General features: G+C 36.5%; 1 protein-coding gene across 1 annotated transcript in view; it reads left to right on the forward strand.

Moving 5' to 3' along the window:
- TMEM131 (transmembrane protein 131) overlaps positions 1 to 21,940 on the forward strand; it is a 227,443-nt gene that overhangs the window by 122,584 nt on the left and 82,919 nt on the right. The window contains exon 5 of the mRNA XM_038551086.1: positions 4,391 to 4,514. Within this exon, the coding sequence (XP_038407014.1) occupies positions 4,391 to 4,514 (124 nt within the window). The remainder of the gene's footprint in view (positions 1 to 4,390; positions 4,515 to 21,940) is intronic.

Here is a 21,940-nt window from a genome sequence, read left to right on the forward strand (position 1 = left end):
ATATACACCATGTTAATAGAATAAAGGGGAGAAAAGCACAATCATGTCAGTAAACAAAAAGGATTTGGAAATACATCTTTTCATGATAATAATACTCAAAAAATAGGAATAGAATTTTCTCAGCCTGATAAAGAGCACCTATGAAAGTCCCACAGCAAACATCATATTTAATAGTGAAAGACTGAGAGATTTCCCCTTACATCAAGAACAGGGCTATTACACGAGTAAGAAACAAAAGGTGCTGAGACTAGAAAGGAAAAAGTAAAACCATCTCTATTTTTAGGTGTTATACTCTTATATATAGAAAATCATAAGCAATCTACTTCAAGTGAGTTCAAGGTTACAGGATATAAGGTCAGTATGCAAAATAAGTTATATTTCTGCATATTAGCAATGAACAATTAAAACAATTTCACTTATAATAACTCAAAAAGTAAAATGCTTAGATATAAGTTTAACAAAAGTAGCCATTCTCTTAAAAGGAGACCAGTGTGGGAGAACTTTCAGTGCCCAATATCGGAAACCTTCTACAAGTTTTAGTCAAGACACTGTGACACTGCCATAAGGATAGACATATAAGGGACACCTGGGTGGCTCAGTGGTTGATTGTCTACCATCAGCCCAGGGCGTGATCCTGGAGTCCCAGGCTTGAGTCCCACATCGGGCTCCCTGCATGAAGCCTGCTTCTCCCTCTGCCTATGTCTCTGCCTCTCTCTGTGTGTGTCTCTCATGAATAAATAAATAAAATCTTTAAAAAAAATTTTAAAGGATAAACAATATAAGTAAATGGAAAACAATTTGGATTCCAGAAATAGAACTTTGTTTTTTGCAAACTGATTTTGACAAGGGTGCCAATACAATTAAATATAGAAAGAATAGTTTTTGCAACGAATGGTGCTTGACAACAGGGTATCCACATGCAGAAGAATTAAGTTGGATTCCAGCCTCACACCATACACAAAAATCAAAGTATACCATAGAGCTAAATGTAAGTGTAATAAAGGTAAACTATAAAACCTTTAGAAGAAAACATTAGAATATATCTCCATTATGGTTTATGCAGTGGTTTCTTAGATATGACTTCAGAAGCACAAGTGATAAAAGACAAAACACACAAATTGAATTACATAAAAATTAAAAATTTTTGTACTACAAATGATACCTTCAAGAAAATCAAAAGATTCCACACAATGGGAAAAAATACTTGCAAAAATCTCCTAAGATGATTATATTCACATTGTATAAAGAACTCTTGCAACTTTCTTAAATTTTACTCTGTGTTTAATTAAGTAAGAAGTTTCTTTGTCATAAACCCTTTCAATTAAGAATTAGTTTATCTGGGATGCCTGCGTGGCTCAGTGGTGGAATATCTCCCTTTGGCTCAGGTTCTGGGATCAAGTACCGCATCAGGCTCCCCGCAGGGAGCCTTAGCCTGCTTCTCCCTCTGCCTATGGCTCTGCTTCTCTCTGTCTCTCTCATGAATAAATAAATAAAATCTTTAAAAAAAAAAAAAAAAAGAATTCGTTTACCTTTGGGGTTCCTGAGTGGCATGGTTGGTTAAGCCTCCTACTCTTGATTTAGGCTCAGGTCACAGTCTCAGGATGGTGAAATAAAGCCTTGGGTCAGGCACCTCTCTGAGTACAGAGTCTGCTAAAGTTTCTCTCCTCCTCTCCCTCTGCTCCCTCCACTCTCTCCCCCCTCCCCACCTTTGTGCACACATGCTTTCTCTCAAATAAATAAATCTTTAAAGAAAAATAATTAGTTTATCATTTTTTTTAAAGTTTGGATTTTGCCCATTAATTTTGTCCATATTCTTTAAATATTCCTACAGTCCATCTTCTAAATATAACCATTTCTAGTTATGTCCTACATATCTGCTTCTCTTTGGGTTTGTTTTTGTTGTTGTTGTTGTTTTGTTTTGTTTTAGCTCTTTTAAAATATTCTAAATATATTTTTTTCTTGCTGAATTCTGAACTAAATTGTCAGCCTGATTTTCCAACTTACTTTTATCTACCCATATACATAATATTTTTGTACTAGCATTTTTTTGTTTTCTGTATGATTTCTTTGTTTTACTATTTTGCCATATCTCCTTAAGTATATTACATTGTGCTTATTTTTAGTTCTTGTTTAACTTTTCCAACTTCAGATTTGTATTATTCAGCCCTTACCCATTATAAATGACCACAACCAAACCCAAAATTTTAGTGGGATTAACACTGAAATCAGCACTCCTCTCTGAGAAATGCCATTTCTTGGAACAGTATACAAGAGGAGAAAGAGTACAAGATGACTTTTAAAACTTAATGTTATATGTCACATTGGCTCACATTTCATTGGCCAAAGAAAACATTATGGCCAAGCCTAATGTTAATGAAGTGGAGATGTGTGATCCTCTCACAGGCTCTATCAAAGATTGGGAACACTACAGTTTATCACAACATGGTATGTTTTCTAATTGATTATACTCCTCACAGATGATGTTGTTTTGATGTATGAACTTAAGAGCTCTTGTATTGTAATGCATATTGAGGAAGGGCAAAATACCAAGCCTTTTGGCCCTTGTCTCTTGTGAATTTAAGAAGAGAGAGATTCCCCAAAGTAGAAAGACCCAACTACACACTCTTATACATGTAAAAATTATTGATTGTCCTATGTGGGCCAGCATTCTATCTGATAGTGCTTAGACAGAAACATCTAGATGGACATATCCTCCTAAATTGTAATGAAACAGCCCTTGGTCTTTAGAAGACCAAAGAGAGGAGTTAGAGGTAAGTATGCTCCAGAGTAGTTGATTATCAGCTTCTCATCTCTGTAAGCCCCTCTGCTATTTTCTAGGTTGAAGAGGAAGGCTCTGACTGTCCCCAGGCAAGCAGGGAAGGAAATGGAGAAGAATAAAGTTGTGAAAACTTCCTTTTCCCTGGCCTCTCATTGTCAGCTTAAGCTATTCTTTGTCCCTCACTTTTCCCCACCTGCCAGTTCAAGGCAACCTTCTGTTCCCCACAAGGGTTTCTTACTGTTTTTTAGTTAATCCTTGGATGGAATCAGTACCTTTCTCTAGCTTCTACATTTTTCCAGCATTGTTGTTTATATGTGTATGGGGAGTTAGGGTGTTCAAGGAGAGCAGTAGCATGAATAAAATAAAAATGTAGACCTGAATGGTTGCCCGAAGAGAGGACCTTATGAAAGAAGTTGTATTTGAATTAGAAAATGGGGATTTGGATCGGCAAAGAGGTTAGAGGAAAACACAGAACAAAGAGATTGGTAAAGACATGGGGGCCATGCATATGAAACCAGCCTGAACCAGGTTGTGAAAACATAGGGAGTTAGTTACTTGCTTAAGTTGAGTGATGCCGGGTTAGGGAGGATCTTAATTTCCACTGGGGGATGTGGAGGGGAGCAAGCTTACCTATGCACACTCTTACCAAGTGCCTGTGCTCGATAATGTGGGGTTACACAGTGCATATATAATGTAACCTTTGTCAGAGAAGTGCTGATAATCTTGTTAAGGAAATAAGACTAGTGCCAATTAAATGAATAGAGAATGTGAAGAAGAAATGTAATTTATATGTAGAATTCTCTGATACTGTAGGAGTTAGGAGGTCTGTACAACTAAGATTAGCTGTGTATGTACTTAGTGGACTACATAACTGAAGAGATTTCACTCTTAAGACAAACTAATGTGGATGCCAAGGAGAACATTAAAATTGGTCTTTGGATATCAGACCACTGAGTGTGTGTTTTATGTTGTTCCTTTGAGAGGAGGCAGTTTAGAATGATAGGTTAGGACATGGACTAAAGCCAGATAGCCTGGATTCAAATTTAGATTCCAAGTATGACTTTGGACTGTAACTTTTGAAGTGAAGTAACTTTTTTGCACCTCAGTGTCCTCATCTATAAAGTGAGAACAATAATAGCCCCTAACTCATAAGGCAGATCTGCTCACATAACTTTGCCACTCAGTTTCTCCTAAATTGAAAAACATGTATTAGTGGAATTTGAGGGAGAAGAGGACATGATTCAGAATTAGTAGGAAAGCAGGGTGGTATTACAGAGAGCAATGAAAGGATCTGACTATTTTGTTCCCTGCCTGCTTCCTCACTAGACTGGAAGCTTCTTTCAGGCAGAGATTTGCTTCCTCATATCCCAGTCCCTGGCTCAATGTGTGACATAAAATTAGCACTCACTATATATTTGTTGAATGCATTTTCATGTGTAACTTTAAATATAAAGCAATTTAATAAATAATTTTATATGTTTAGATATGTATTTGTCTAATAGTTTTGATATTTAATTTTTTAACAACCCGAAATAATCTTTGAAGTACTTATGACTTTTTTTTTTTGGTGTTTTTTTTGTTTTGTTTTGTTTTGTTTTGTTGCTTTTCCAGGCCAGTTGGAATGCCAAAAATGGAAAAAGTTTACTTACATAATCCTAGTTCTGAAGAAACTATTACTTTAGTATCAATATCTGCTACAACATCACATTTTCATGCATCATTTTTTCAAAATAGGGTAAGTATTTCCACTATAAACGTTTCCCTTAAGTTTGAAATTGAAATATCTAGATTTTTTCATGTATAATCTAATTTTGCTATAATTAAAATCCAATGTGAATGTTTCATGTTTGTTCTGGGTTTCAGTTTGCCTCATTTCCTAAGAATTACCACTTCTTTTAAATACACATTGTTTTTCTCAACATCAAACAACTTAACAATTTAACTTTGAACCAAAGCACTCTGAAAAATGTAGCAGTCAGAAATTTAGTTGACTTTTTTCCTTTTTAATAATAAGTGATTCCTCAGTACCGTGTTAGATTTCTATTATTCCATAATAAACTACCACAAACATGATAGCTTAAAACAACACCCACTTAGCACATAGTATAAGTCATAAGTCCAGTAGGCTCTTTGCTCAGAGTATCATAATAAGGCTGTAATTAAATTGTCAGCAGGGCTGAGTCCTCGACTGGACTGTAGGAAAATCCACTTCCCAACTCACTCAGAATTCAGTTTCTTGTGCTTTTAGAACTGGGGACCCAATTCACTGCTGGCTCTTAGCCAGGGACCTCTCTCAGTTTCCTAGGGCGCCCACATTGCTTGTCAGCATCTTCGAGCCAGCACCAGTGGAGAAAATTCTGCCTCAATCATGCCATTGGGTTAGGACCATCTGGATAGTCTCTTTTTTGGTTAATTGAGTCAACTAACTGATGACCTCAGCTACGTTTGCAAAATCCCTTTTATGGTGTAATGTAAATAACCACAGGCATGGTATCTCCTCATAATTACAATTTCAGAGATAAGGGCAGGAAATTTGGGGAGCTATTTTAGAGTTCCACCTACCAAAAGTACCTTCTAAAATTTAACTTTACAATCATTTTTGTAGATAGTATGCAAACTTGTTATTTAAAAAAATTATCTGACCAAAAATTTGGGTCTTCATAAATTTTGGATTTGAGAGAATACACACATTAAGCTTTAATAGATAGGATGCAAAAAAATAATAATAAATGAGCTCCCAAAAAAGCTAAAAAGCAAGTATCAGAGGGAAGTAAATGAATGGAACCTAATTTCATCTTCCCAGAGTTTTCACTGGCTCCTTTGAAGAGAGATGACCAAATAAAAAGCAACTTTTTTAAAAAGCAGCTAAAATTATATAAATTATTTAGATTTTCCATTCCTCTTTTCAAAAATCCTACTTCATCATAGGTTGTCCTTAGCTAGCAACTTCTGGAGAAAAAAAGGGGGAACATAATTTTGACTTTTTAATTTTTTTATTTTTTTTTTATTTTTATTTTTTATTTATTTATGATAGTCACAGAGAGAGAGAGAGAGGCAGAGACACAGGCAGAGGGAGAAGCAGGCTCCATGCACCGGGAGCCCGATGTGGGATTCGATCCCAGGTCTCCAGGATCGCGCCCTGGGCCAAAGGCAGGCGCCAAACCGCTGCGCCACCCAGGGATCCCAATTTTGACTTTTTTAAATTTAAAAGTATTCTATTAACAAGGAACTGATGAGTTAGCATGTTGCTTTCAGTAATAAAGATTTTATTTTTGTGGTACTCCTGGAAAACACCCCTTTTTGAAAATATTTCTTAAAATAAGTTTTCCTTGAGTTATTTTTTATTGTTACCTAAAAGATGTTTTCAGAGCTTTTATAAACGTGCTGATGTTCTCAAATAATAGAATGCCTGTGCTGGGAGAGACTCATGTATTCATCCAGTCCAGTACCCTCATTATACAAACGAAGAAAGCACTCAACTCCAGAGATTGCACCTCTCATGCAGTTAATGACAGGACCGGAGCTGAGGGTCTAGGTGCTCTATGGCCTACCCACTGATTTGTATCTTATTAAACTATAGTGTGACGTATATGTTACCACCTGAATATAGAGGTACACTTATGCCTAAATTCAACAACCCAGCTTCTGGGGCATGGCCAATGTGTAGAGACATGTTTGGTTAAATAGCAAAATAGTGAAGTGAAAATGGAAACAATTTAAAAATAGTTCACAACTGCCCTACAGATTTTATTTTTAACTTTTTAACGTTCTTTGCTAATTCAAGCAATGTTTTGTTGTTTCTAAACTCCCAAGCTTCACCCCTTATAAAGGCCAGACTTTTCACTTTTTTCATGTTGCTATTGTAAGACAAAGACTAAACCAAGAGTTACAAATAAAGATTGTTATAGGAACCACATAGAAAATGTAAATGAGCGAAGGAGGCCACATGGAGTGAGGGTCACCTGGAGAACATGTGTCCTGTCCAAAGCGATCAGCTCACACTCAGCTCTAGCCAGTGGTTACCATGTGGGAATGTAAGTCCATGCCTGGTAATTCTCATATTCCAAGAAAAATCAGAAATAGGAATTTTTATATGATATCTTCCAGCTTTTACACATTGAAAATAAACTCAATTTTAGAAAGACAGATGGTGTAGACCAAACAAAACAAGCTAACGGCCACTAGCTTGACATTTCCGAACTAGACTTTCCCAGGGACCTATTTCTACACATGAACTTTATGCAAAGAGAAGAGTTTTTCTGAAAATTCTTCAAAAAAAAAATCTTCAAAAGAAAAACTAAATGTGTATGTTAGTCAAAGGACAAGTTAAAAACTAATTTGTCAGGATATGGAATTAAACAATAAAAATCTATTATAACCTGTCAAAATCTAGTTAACTCACCTAGTTTTAGCTTCAAAAAGAGGTGGCTGAAGTCTATGCTATCTTTTCTTACTTCTTCCTCTTGGTTTCCATCTTAGTTCCCTGCAGTAAGGTGTGGACTCCAGCACCTCAAGAAGTGGATGGGAGAAATGAAATGAACTCTTGGGGAAAGAGATAACTTTATTTCCCCTTCACTTCAGTTTTAGGCCTATGGCAGCCTTTGGTGAAAGATGAAAAGAGTCTTTTTGTGTCCAGGAGAGCAATTTTAACTCTTTGTCACCTTTAGAATTCCTGGTCAGATCTTATTTCCTTGAGAATGGAAATTTTCTGTAACTCACTTAAGTTTTTGGGTATTTACCAATATCATCTTTACATTAATTAGCTAGAAGGAAATAGAGAAAAGAGTGATTATTGTTTTTAAAAGGCCCAAGTTTTGTATAACCATATAATAACCCACACACAAATAATCCCCTTAGTAAGGGTTTCTTTTAACCTGAAAATCAAGAAAATAAGAGTAATAAGGAATGTGGTTATATGAAAATTTGTTTTTCTATATATGACTTCTAATAATTATCTGTTATTGTAATTACCTGTTAATTAACTATAATTATCTAGTTAGTTATAATTATAATTTAAAATACCATAATATTAAGACTGCAATTTAGACCTATTCATCTTTCGTGACTGTTTTGTATATTGGCCATAAAATATGTAGTATATGTTTTGTATCAAAGAATGCAGATTTTTAATACTCTAGTTATAATAGTCAAATTTTGATTATAGTAAGATTTATAAAAATGCAGTGCCTAACAGATATAGGTAAGCATACACAAATTACTTTTCCATGATTGTCTAGAACCTTTTGATCGATTAAATTTTCAGATAACCCGAAGATTAACTAGGAAAACATTGTTTCAGTCTGTGACTAAAATTAAAACTTTTTAGCCCATATATTTTATTATGCTTAATATAATCTCTTCTCATGAGGTTGAAGGTCATTAATGAATATCAATGATTATTTTTAGTTAGATATAGAAGCCTGGACATTGTTTATTCTATTTCAGGTTAAACTCTGATATCCACATATGTTAATGGGAATTGAACAAAATGTAATCTAGCAATAGTATGGAATATTATGATGTGGATAATAGAATGAATTAATCTATATCTGTTGACAGATTACTATGATATTTGTGTTAATATGTAAGAAAAGCACATTGTAGAGTAGGATATGATGCCATTTTTATAAAAAGTAAAAATGACGTACATATTTGGACAGTTAATAAGAGTCAGAGTAAGGTACAGATAGGTTAACTAGATAAGCTGAAAAGGAAGAGAATGGGGGAAGGTTTGTTGTATTAACTGTTTCTTCATACATCTTGATACTGTATCTCCAAGTAAAATAAGCACTACTTTTGGAATTTAAGGCATGTAAGAAAATTTAAATTAGAAAATAGTTTACTATCTGTGTGGAAATAAGGACTTAAACAAATATTTCTTAAATGCCTACTAAGTGCCCGGCACTTTGGATTTATCACTGAAAAACAAAGATCCTTCACTTATGATACTTCTGGGGAGCTTGGGAGATAGCAATAGAGGGGAGAAGGCAAGAATAATAAGTAAATTTTATAGAATACTGGATGGTAATGAGCAGATGATTAGATGATGAGCACAGAAAAAGTAGGATAGGGATCCCTTGGTGGCGCAGCGGTTTGGCGCCTGCCTTTGGCCCAGGGCGCGATCCTGGAGACCCGGGATCGAATCCCACGTCGGGCTCCCGGTGCATGGAGCCTGCTTCTCCCTCTGCCTGTGTCTCTGCCTCTCTCTCTCTCTCTCTCTCTCTCTCTCTCTGTGTGACTATCATAAATAAATAAAAATTAAAAAAAAAAAAGTAGGATAAATGGATTAGGAGTACAGTGGGAGGTGTGGTCCAATTTTTTTTTAATTGTGATATAATTGACATTTAACATTGTGTAAGTCTGAGATATACAGTTGACATTATAACACTGTAAATTTAAGATGGACAGTGTGTTGATTTGATACATTTATATATTGCAATATGATTACCACTATAGGGTTAGCTAACACCTCTATCATGTCACTTAATTCTCATTTCCCTTTTCTGGTAGGAACTATACTAGTTTCTTAGGAGCTTTGAAGTTTATAATACAGTGTTGTCTATGATCACTGTGCTCTGCATTAGATGTCTAGAACTTCTTTTTCTTCTACATTTGTACCCTTCAATTATGTATCACCAATTTCCCCACCATCTAGTCCTTGGTAACCACCATTCTATGCTCTGATTTTTACAAGTTTGGCGTTTTAAAATTCCATATAGCAATAGCAGAAAGGATTTGTCTTTTTCTGTCTGGCTTACCTCCTTTAGCACAATGCGCTCAAGGCCCATCCATGTTGCAAATGGCAGGATTTCCTTTTTTCTCATGGCTGAATAAGTATTCCATGGGGTGTGTGTGGGGGTGGGTATGCGCACTGTCTTTTTAATCTATTTGTTGATAAGATACTTGGGTTGTTTCTATATTTGGCTATTGTGAATAATGCTACAGTAAAAATGGGAGTGAATATCTCTTTGATAGCCTATTTTCATTTTCTTTGGGTAAATACCCAGAAGTAGGACTGCCAGATTATTTTGTTCTATTTTTAATTTTTGAGGAACCTCCATACCGTTTTGAACCAATTTACATTACCACCAACAGTGTACAGGATTTCCATATTTCTGCATCTCATCGACACTTGTTCTCTCTTCTCTTCTTAGTGATAGCCATTCTAACAGTTGTGAAGTGATATCTCACTGTGGTTTTGATTTGCATTTCCCTGACAAATAAAATTGTCAAGCATCTTTTTGTATACCTGTTGGCTATGTCTTTGGGAAAATACCTGTTTTGTTGCTCAGATAACATCTGTCTTTATATATATATATATATCTGATATAATCATTTTTTAATCAGATTTTTGGGGTTTTGTTATTGAGTTTTATGAGTTCTTTATGTATATTAGATATTAACCCCTTATCTGACATAGGATTTGCAAATATCTTCTTCCATGTTACACGTTTCCTTTCTATTTTGTTGATCTTTTATTTTGCTCTGCAGAGGTTTTTTAATTTGATATAGTTCCACTTACTGATTTTTGCTTTTGTTTCTTGGACTTTAGTGTCATGTTTAAAAAAATCATGGCCTACACCAATATCAGTGTTTTCTTCTAGATGTTTATTGTATCAGGTCTTAAGTTTAAGCCTTTAATCCATTTTTAATTAATTTTGGTGAGTGATGGAAGATAGAGATCTAATTTCATTTTTCTGCATCTGGTTATCCAGTTTTTCTAACACCATTTGAGTGTTCTTGGCTTCCTTGTCAAATATTAGTTGACTATATATGCGGAGATTTATTCCTGGACTGTTCTGTTCCATTGGTTTATTTGCCAGTACTATACTATTTTAATTACAGCAGCTTCATGGTATAGTTTGAAAGCAGGAAGTGTGATGCCTTAGGCTTTGTTCTTTCTCATGATTGCTTTGGCTATTTGGAGTCTTATGGTTCCATACAAATTTTAGGATTGTTTTATCTATTTCTCTAAAAATGCCTTTGGGATATTGATGGGAATTGCCTTGACTCTACAGATGACTTTAAGGTAGTATGGACATTTTAACAGACAGTTACTGGAATATTAATTCTTCCAATCAACGAGTGAAATATCTTTCCATCTGTTTGTGTCTTTCGTTTCTTTCATCAAGGTTTTGTAGTTTTCATAACACAGATACATCTCAGATATTACAGGTTTAGTTCCAGACCACTGGAGTAAAGTAAAGTGATTATCATAATAAAGTGAACATCACAATGAAATGAATTTTTTAGTTTTCCAGGGCACATAAAATTTATGTTTACACTGTACAGTTTTTTTGGTTGAGTCTATATTTAGGATTTTCTATATATAAGATCAGATCATCTGCAAATATGACAATTTTACCTCTTCCTTCCTGATTCAGATGCCTTTCATTTCTTTATCTTGCCTAACTGGTCTAACTAGGCCTTCCATTATTACGCTGAGTAAGCATGGTAGGGTGGACACCCTTATCTTGTTCCTGATCCTAGCGGAAAAGCTTTCAGTTTTTTATGTTGAGTATGATGTGAGCTATGGATTTTCCATATATGGCCTTGATCATACAGAGTTATGTCATATCTGTACCCAGTCTGTTGAGAGTTTTTATCATGAAAATATGTTGTGTTTTGTCAAATGTGTTTCTGCATTTATTGAGATGATCATTTGATTTTTATCTTTCATTCTGTTAATATGATGTATCACATTTATTGATTTATATGTATTGAACTATCCTTTCATCCCAGGGAGAAATCCTGCTTGGTCATGGTGTATAATACTTTGTGTGTTGAATTCAGTTTGCTAATATTTTTTGAGAACTTTTTCATCTGTATTCATCAAGAGTATTGGTCTATAGTTTTCTTGTTTGTCCTTGTTGGCTTTGGTATCAGGATAACGCTGGCTTCATAAAATGAATTTTAAAGTGTTCTGTCCCTTCAAATTTTTAGAAGTGTTTGAGAAGGATTGGCATTAATTCTTTAAATGTTTGGTAGAATTCATTAGTGAAACCAGCTTATCCTGTGGTTTTCTATGTTGAGAGGTTTTTGATTACTGATTCAGTCTCCTTACTCACTGTTCTTTTCAGATTTTCTCTTCATGATTCAGTCTTGGTAGGTTGTATGTTTCTGAGAATTTATCCATTTCTTAAAGGTTATCTAATTTGTTGGTATATAATTGTTCATACTAGTCTCTTATGATCCCATGTATTTCTGTAGTATCAATTGTAATGTCTCCTTTTTCATTTCTGACTTTGGATTTTGTCTTCTTCTTTCATGGTTTGTGTAGCTGAAGATTTGCTGATTTTGTTTTATCTGTTTGAAACCAGCTCTTAGTTTCACTGGTTTTTTTCCTTATTGTTTTTCTGGTCTCTATTTTATTTATTTCTGCTCTGATTTTTATTTCTTTCCTTTTGCTAATTTTGGACTTGGGCTTATAGTTCTATTTCCAGTTCCTTGAGGTGTAAAGTTAGGTTGTTTATTTGAGATGTTTCTATTTTCTTAATATATGCATTTACAACTATAAAGTCCCTCTTAGAACTGCTTTTGCAGCATCCCATAAGTTTTGGTATGGTATATTTCCATTTTCATTTGTTTCAATTTTTGGGGGGGTTTCCCTTTTGATTTCTTTTTGGACCCTTTTGGTTGTCAGGAGTATGTTGTTTAATTTACACACATTTGGGGCAGCCCGGGTGGCTCGGTGGTTTGGCGCCGCCTTCAGCCCAGGTATGATCCTGTAGACCTGGGATCGAGTCCCATGTCAGGCTCCCTGCATGGAGCCTGCTTCTCCTTCTGCCTGTGTCTCTGCCTCTCTCTCTCTTCTTCTGTCTCTCATGAATAAATAAAATCTTTTTAAATTTTTTTTTTAAATTACACACATTTGTAGATTTTCCAGCTTTCCTTTGATTGATTTCTAGTTGCATACCGTTATGACTGAAAATATACTTGATATTATTACTTACCATTAGACGTGGTATGTGTACTGTCATATGGTCTGCGTTGGAGAATGTTTTGTGTGCACTTGAGAAGAACATGTATTTGCTGCTATGGGATGGATTGATCTGTAAATGTCCGTTATGTCTATTTGGTTTAATCAGTGATTCACGTCCATTTCCCTGTTGATGTTCTGTCTGGATGATATCCATTGATGAAAGTGGGGGTATTGAAGTCCCTTGCTGTTATTGTATTGTCATCTTTTTCTTCCTTCAAATCTGTTAATATTTGTTAATATATTTAGGTACTCTTATGTTGGGTAATGTATTTACAGTTGTTATATCCTCTTTACATATTGACCCCTTTATTATTATATTATGACCTACTTTGTCTCTTATTACCATTTTTGGCTTTTAAAGTCTATTTCATCCGATATAAGCATAGCAGCCTTCACTCTCTTTTGGTTTCTACTTGCACTGAATGTCTTTTTCCAGCTCTTCACTTTGAACCAATGTGTGCCCTTAAAGCAGAAGTTTGCCTTCTCTAGGCAGTATAGAATTGGGTCTCATTTCTTTATCTAGTCTGTGTTCCTTTTGGTTGGTGAATCAATTCATTTATATTTAGAGTTATTCTTGATATATAAGGGCTTACTAATGCAGTCGTCTTAATGGCTTTCTGGTGATTTTGTGTCTCCACTGATTCTTTTTCCCTCTGTTTCTTCTTATTCTTTTTTTTTAATTGATTTATTCATGAGAGACAGAGACATAGGCAGAGGGAGAAGCAGGCTCCTCAAAGGGAGCCTGATGCGTGACTCGATCCCAGATCCTGTGATTATTCCCTGAGGTGAAGGAAGACGCTTAACCCCTGATCCACCCAGGCATCCCTTTGCCTCTCTTTCTACCGGCCTTTATAGATTCATGATTTTTCATGGTGTCGGTCTGTTTCCCCTTTCTTTAACTTTTGTGAATCTGTTTTTGCCTCTTGGTACCATGAAGTTTACATAAAACATAAAGCCATCCATTTTAAGCTGATAACAACTTCAGTTGTGTAAAAGCTTTACCCTTTACTCTTCCCTCTTTAATATGCTTGATGTCATTATTTACCTCTTTTTAAATTGTGTGCTCATTGATAAATTATAGTAGCTATAATTAATTTTAATGTTCTTCTTTAACCTTTCTACTACAGTTAAGAGGTTAACACATCATCCTTTTACAGAATTAGGATTTTCTATGTCTGACTGTATATTTGCCTTTACCCAGTGTGTCGTATACTTTCATGTTTTTGGACCACTATTAACATCTTTTCATTTCAGCTAGAACTCCTTTCAGCATTTCTTAAAAGTTAGTCTGGGGGTGACGAACTCCCTCAGAATTCACCAGTGAATTGTTAGTCCAAGAAAGTCTTTATTTCTCCTTTGCATCTGAAGGAGAACTTTGTCAGATGAGAGCATTCTTGGGTAGCAGTTTTTTTCTTTCAGTACTTTGAGTATGTCATCCACTCTCTCTTGGCCCGTAGGGTTTCTGCTGGGAAATCACTAATAGCCTCATGGAGTTCCTTTATAGTTTACAATCTTTTTTTCTGGGTTCTTTTAGGATTCTCTCTTTATCTTTGATTTTTGACTGTTTCATTACACCATGTGTCGGAGAAGGTCTTTTGCATTGAGGTAATAGGATGACCCATTAGCTTCATGAACGTGGTATCCAAGCATCTCCCCAGGTTTGAGAAGTTCTCAGCTATTATTTCTTTAAATAAACTTTCTGCCCCCTTCTCCCTCTTTTATCTGGTGCTTGGATTATTATATTTGTTCTTTGATGGAATCCCATAGTTCCAATAGGCTTTCTTCACTCTTATTCTTTTTCCTTTGTTCTATTCTAATTGGATAATTTAGAATTTCTAGATTACATATTCTGTCTTTTCTTTGTTTTACTCTGCTGTACATGCTCTCTATTGCATTGTTTTTTTCATTTATTTATTTTTTTTAAGATTTTATTTATTTATTCATGAGAGGCACAGAGAGAGAGAGAGAGAGGCAGAGACATAGGCAGAGGGAGAAGCAGGCTCCACGCAGGGAGCCCGACATGGGACTCGATCCCGGATCTCCAGGATCACGCCTTGGGCTGAAGGCAGCGCTAAACTGCTGAGCCATCTGGGCTGCCCTGCATTGTTTTTTCATTTAGTCATTGAAATCTTAAGTTCCAGAATTTCAGTTTTGTTCTTTTTTATTATTTCTTCTCTTTGTTAAGGGTCTCATTTTGTTTATGTATTGTTTCCTGAGTTTTCTTGTAGATCACTGAGTTTATTCGAAAGAACTACTTTGAGGGGACTCCTGGATGGCTAGTTGGTTAAGCGTCTACCTTCGGCTCAGGTCATGATCCCAGGGTCCTGGGATTGAGCCCCGTATCAGGCTCCCTGCTCAGTGGGGAGCCTGCCTCTCCCTCTCCCTGCCACTCTCCCTGCTTGTGCTCTCTCTCTCTGTCAAAACAAGAAAGAAAATCTTAAAGAAAAAAAAAAAAAAGAATTGCTTTGAATCCTTCATCAACTAGATTGCAAAAATCTGTGCTCTTGCTTGGAGAATTACTGTTCTTCTAGTGATCACATTTTTTTTTCATGTTCCTTGTAGTTTTACATTTCTGCTTTTGTGTTTAAAGTAGCAGACCCTTTCCTAAATCTTTACTAGTTGTCTTCAGATGGGGTATATTATTTGTTGGTGCTGTTATATTTGGATTTTCTCTACCTTTTAGATTTTCTAGAAGGTGTTACTCTAATTTGTGGTTTCAGCCTTGCCCACACATCCTGCTGTTTTTCTGATAACAGTCCATTTACGGACTTGCTCTCACCACTGCGCTTGGGAGTGAGAAGAGATGTGGGTTTAGCACTCAGGACATTGGGGTGCCTATAGACAACGTGGGCATATCTTTGGGCAAAGTATTCCCAGAGGCTCATGGGCAGACTGTTTGCTGAAGTCCTGAGTGCAGTCTCCAGGAATTATATACCTTTAATGCCCTTTGATGTTCTTACCTATCTCTTTTCTGCTCTTCTCCCTTCCCCAGTTTGGAGGTCCTGCTTCAGTGCTCTGGGTGCTACTGGAGAGAAACAAGTTTCTCCTGCTGTGTCCTGCATTAGTGGGGTAGCCGGGTACTCGCTTACTGCTCTCCTTTTCCCTTGTTGTAGAAGTCCCACTGCTGGATAATTCACTCCCATGGAGTGTTCCCATGGGGGAGGGGAGGGGGGGTGGCACTTGGAAAATTCCACTTATGGTCTCTACTGTGACCATACTTTCTTTTTTTGCTTCATTGTGTCCACAGAAAGCCTGGACTTTTGTAACGTATGTCTTGTATGGGATTTTGCCTAGGACAGCACTCTCCAACTTTTGTCCCCACCATGGCGAAAGTGGTTGGGACAAGTGCACTGGTTCTGCAGCCCATGCTGAAGTCTATCTACCTACTACCAGATGCACAAGTGGTCGAGACAATTCCTAGGTCCCCTGGCATATGGTGCTGAATCCCACAATTCCTACAAAGGCCCTTCTGTTTGTAAATGGATTTCTAATCTACTATAACTTCAAAGGGGGACAAAAAGGAGGAACATCTTATGCTGCCATCACTCCTCCAGTTTTCAGTAGGATAGCACAGGCTTCATTTAGAAGGTGACATTTTGAACAGATTTGAAGGAGGTCAGAGAGTGTACTGAATGGAAGGAAGTGGAATATATGGAAGAACAACATTCCAGACAGCACAAAGGGTCCGATGTGAACGTATGACTGTATGTAAAGAGGACAGTGTGGCTAAACCAGAGTGACCAAGGGTGAGAGAAGTGAAGGAGGATGGGAGGGGGCAAAGTGTGAAGGGCCTTACAAGCTATGATGAGTACTTTGGCTCTTATCCTGATTGAAATTGGAAACCTCCATGGATTTGAGCTGAGAAATGAAATGATAGCTTTTGTTTTTTAAGAATCTATTAAAAAGAGACTGCAGAAGAGCAAGGGGAGAATCAGGGACACCGGTTACATTAGCTGTTGCAGCACCTAATGGTAGGAAGACAATTACTCTGACAAGAGTGAAGAAGTGAAGAAAGCTGTTGGAATTGGGATATATTTGAAGGATATAGCCAATAGGGTTTCCTGATGTGGGACTAAGAAAAAGAGTCAAGACTGACTCTATGATTTTTGTCCCAAGCTACCAAAATGACAGAGTTGTTATCAACCCGAGTGGAGAAGCTGAGGATAGAGCAGGTTTGGGGAGTATAATCAGTAGTTCAGTTTTCAACGAGTTAGATTTGAGATGTCTCTTAGACATTCAGGTACAAGTGCCAAGTGACAATCGGTGTCTGAGTTCAGATTATAAGAGAAAGGACTGGATTCGAAATGGAAGTTTAAGAGTCCGTGGTGAAGTCATGGACCTGGAGATGAGCTTACCAAGGGAGCCAGCCAGGGAATGAGCAATGATACAAAGGTGAAATACTTAGCTGCACATAATGTTAGGTTAGAGCTAGCACACCTTACTTGTTCTTCATTACTTTTTATACTGTTTTCTAATTTTTTATCACACCAAATTCATCTAATTTAGAAAGTGTGCAGGAAAGTGGACAAAAGAATACATTGTCGCAAATCTGATGAATTCTTTCTTTCTTTCTTTCTTTTCTTTATTTTCTTTCTTTTCTTTCTTTTAGTTACACACACACACACACAGAGAGAGAGAGAGGCAGAGACACAGGCAGAGGGAGAAGCAGGCTCCATGCACCGGGAGCCCCACGTGGGACTCGATCCTGGGTCTCCAGGATCACGCCCTGGGCCAAAGGCAGGCACTAAACTGCTGCACCACCCAGGGATCCCAATCTGATGAATTCTTAATGGGAAGATTACATTCCTGAGCCTGCTGTTCTGTTACATCCTTATGTGTCACTTGTAATTAGATTTTCCCTGTTACTAAAAAAAGAAGAAAAGAAATGTTTGTTTTTTCTATCTCAGGGTCTTCTTAAAGTACTGAAATTATAGTGGAGTCAAGTCTTTTTTTTTTTTTTTAAGATTTATTTATTTATGATAGACATAGAGAGAAAGAGAGGCAGAGATACAGGAGGAGGGAGAAGCAGGCTCCATGCTGGGAGCCCGACGTGGGACTCGATCCCGGGACTCCAGGATCGCACCCTGGGCCAAAGGCAGGCGCCAAACCGCTGAGCCACCCAGGGATCCCCCTGGAATCAAGTCTTGATAGGTATTAAGAACTATCAAAGAGAACTTGTACTCTGATTTCTAGACTCTTCTCCACCCCTCCCTGGATGTAAATGACATCGTAAAGCAAAGCCTCATCTTGCATAGGAATTAAGCAACAAGATTGATCATGTTTATGGTTTATTTAATAATTAAGATCTCAAAAAAAAAATAATTAAGATCTCAGAGATCATCTAATAAAACTGGCTCATTTTGAAATTAGGAGACACTGAAACCTACAGAGGGGGGATCCCTGGGTGGCTCAGCGGTTTAGCGCCTGCCTTTGGCTCAGGATGTGATCCTGGAGTCGCAGGATCAAGTCCCACATCAGGTTCCTGGCACAGAGCCTGCTTCTCCCTCTGCCTGTGTCTCTGTCCCTCCCCCCGTGTCTTTCATGAATAAATAAATAAAATCTTTAAAAAAAAAAAAAAAAAAGAAAGAAAGAAAAAGATAGAAAGAAACCTACAGAGGTTAAAAAGACTTGCCAAAATCGCAGTTTCTTAGTGACCTAACTAGAAACTGAGGTCTCCAGTACATCACCTACTTACTCAAGACTAGATAGCCAATTCTGATAGTGGTAAAAGATTATACAAAGAATTAAGTGTTCCTGGGACGCCTGGGTGGCTCAATGGTTAAGCGTCTGCCTTTGGCCCAGGACATGTTCCTGGAGTCCCGGGATCAAGGCCCATATCAGGCTCCCTTGCATGGAGCCTGCTTCTCTCTCTGCCTAAGTCTCTGCCTCTCTCTCTCTCTCTTTCTCTCTGTCTCTCATGAATAAATAAATAAAACTTAAAAAAAAAAAAGGAATTAAGTGTTCCATGATAATGTGCCTTCCTTTTTAAATTTAGATGGGCTTTTGAAAGATATTATTTAAATATGTACATAAGTTCCTATAAAAATTTTAAAGGAAACCAGTTTTTCTCTCGCTGGAAAAATTTCCCTGTAGTAAACACAGGCCTTATGAATATCTTTTTCATTGACATTAGAACTACTGTCAAACAGGAGTACCATACTCATTGATTCTAAAACAATTTTTTCAACATTTTTATGTCTCTGAAATTGGAGCCCATCTTACAGTGAAGGGCATAGTACTGTCCCTGTTAGCTTGCATTGAAGTTGATTTTTTTTCCCCAGAGTGACAATACTAGTGGTCTCAGCGCTACCAGCTAAACATTATATTTACTGCTTGAGGTTTTGAGGGACTATTATTATATAATCATATTATAAATCTGCATGAGTCCTGAGTTACAGTTGAAATTTTGAGAGTAAATTAGTTTTCCTCCCTCAATACAGTGCCCAGAATGAGCCATACAGATTTCTTCACTGCTCCTTTCTGTGAGATTTTTGTTATCCTTATTTCTTGCTTTGAAACATGGAAGTTTCTGATTAGCTCTGCATCTTTTAGTGTTACAAAATTTAGCATCTGTATTATAAGCACTGGCATCTTAGATGGGAAAAATAATGTTCTTTTCTCAAACAGCCTTGAGGTTCTTCTCTGTGCCCCTAGATGTCAGCAGTGAGTCCTGAACTGTCCAAGGGGTAATGAGGGTGATAAATAGGTGGCCAGGAATATGACCCCTTAGAGTTAAATTCACAGCTGTGAGAAGTGTGGACAGACTGCATGTGTTTAGTGAAATTATCTGTTTTATTTAGAGATTTTTGTTGTCTTAAAGTAGATTTGAGTTGATTCTTGCCTTCCAGTGGTTAACCTAAACATTCAATTACTTGTCCTTGTTCCAGGAAACTGAAGACCCTTATAAAAAAGATCCAGGCTAAAATACAGTCTTGAGTGAATCTGCAAATTATATATCATGCAAATTATATATATGTTATATATAATGGTATACTTTCAGTAAAATTCACCCATTTTAACGTATAGTTCTGAGTTTTGACAAACTCATAGTGATGTAATCAATGACTCAGTCAACTCAAGCCTCTGAGTATACCCTATTTCAGAGGTTATATAAATGGAGCGATGCAGTATATAGCTCTTTGAGTCTGACTTATTCATTTAGCATAATGCATTTCACATTATCCATGTAGTTGGATATATATCCATTCTTTGTACCACTTTATTGCTCAGTAATATTTCATTAGATGTCAGTATTCCAGTTTGTTTATCCATTCACCAGTTAAAGATATTTACATTCTTCTCAATTTGGAGTTATTATAAATAAAACCACTATAAATGTTCATATATAGATTTTTGTGTGAACATAAATGTTTCATTTCCTCATTTCCCTTATATAAATACTTAGGAATGGAATTGCTGAGTCTTACACTAAGTATATGCTTAACAGTTTCTCATAGTGACTGTACCATTTTGCATTCCCACCAGGAATGAATGTATGCTCCAGTTGTTCAGCATCTTTGTTAGTACTTAGTATTGTGAGGATGGATTTTTGTTTGCTTGTTTTTAATTTTAGTCACTAGAGTAGTTGTATGGTGTTCATTTTTGTTTTATTTTTAATTTTTGTTTTAATTTACATTTGTTATTAACGATGGTGAACATCTTTTCAGTTGCTTATTTGCCAACCATCTATTTTCTTTGGTGAAATGTCTGCAATTCTCCCACCTGTTTTTTAATTGGGTTGTTTTCTTAAATGAGTTCTTGAGAGTTCTTTATATATTCTAGATATGTCTTTATCACATATGTGATTTGCAAATCTTTTCTTCCTGTTTGCAGCATGTCTTTTCATTCTCTTTACAGAATGTTTCCAAAGACAAGTTTTTAATTTCCATGAAGTCCATTTTATCAAGTTTTCTTTTATGGGTCATGCTTTTTGGACTTGTAGCAAAGAACTCTTTGCCTAAACCAACGTCACAAAAATTTTCTCCAGTTTTTCTTCCAGAAGTTTAATAGTTTTAGATTTTATATTTAGGTCTATGATCCATTTTGATTTAATCTTTGTTTATGGTATGAGTTGCAGATCAAGCTCATTTTGTATTGCATATAAATATACAGTTGTTCCTACACCATTGATTGGAAAGGCTTCTTTCAAATCCCTCTACATTTTTGCCAAAAATCAGTTGACCTTGTAAGTGTGTGGGTCTATTTCTTGGACTCTCCCTTATGTTCTAATATGTATCTAATAGGTGGACTCTAAAATGTCTACCCTCCACCAATATCACACTTTTATGTTTACTGGAGCTTTTGAATAATTTCTAGATATTATGAGTCCTCCAGGTTTTCCTTTTTTCAAAATTGTTTTTGCTCTTTTTAATTTTTTTTTAAGATTTTATTTATTTGAGAGAGAGAGAGAATGTGAGCGGGTAGGGAGGAGCAGAGGGAGAGGGAGAAGCAGGCTCCCCACTGAGCAGAAAGCCCAATCCAGGGCTTGATCCCAGGACCTGGAGATCATGACTTAACCCGAAGGCAAACGCTTAACTGACTGAGTCACCCAGGTGCCCTTGTTTGGCTCTTTTTATTCCCTTTTCTTGCTATCTAAAGTTTGGAATCAGCTTCTTTTATTTTAAATCTTGCTGTGGTTTTTGTATTATGTTATTTTGAAGTACTCTTAAATGTATTTAAAAAATATGCACAGATAATCTCCTTGGATTCCTTACCCACTTTCTCCTAGTGCTAACATCTTATATACAATTATCAAAACAAGGAGATTAACATTGGTACAATATTATTAAAAAACTTATATGAAGGGCGCCTGGGTGGCTCAGTTGGTTAAGCATCTGCCTTCGTCTCAGGTCATGATTTCAGGGTCCTGGGATCAAGCCCCACATCAGACTCCTCTTGTCCCTCTCCCTCTGTCCTTCCCCTTTACCCATGCCCCCGCCCCCAACTCTCAAAATCTTTTAAAAAACTTACATGAATTTCATCAGTTTTCCTATCACCATTGTACTTTTTCTGCTATAGGATATTATCTCAACATTGCATGTAGCTCTTTCCCTTAGACTGAAATTTTTATTGCAGTTGCATTGGATATATAAATCAATTGGTGGAGAATTAACATTTTAACAATTGAATCTTCTGATCCGTGAACACAGTATGTCTCTCCATTTTTTAAAGACTTTGAT

The sequence above is a fragment of the Canis lupus genome, chromosome 10 (genome assembly GCF_011100685.1).
Source record: "Canis lupus familiaris isolate Mischka breed German Shepherd chromosome 10, alternate assembly UU_Cfam_GSD_1.0, whole genome shotgun sequence".
NCBI classification, from domain to species: Eukaryota; Metazoa; Chordata; class Mammalia; order Carnivora; family Canidae; genus Canis; species Canis lupus.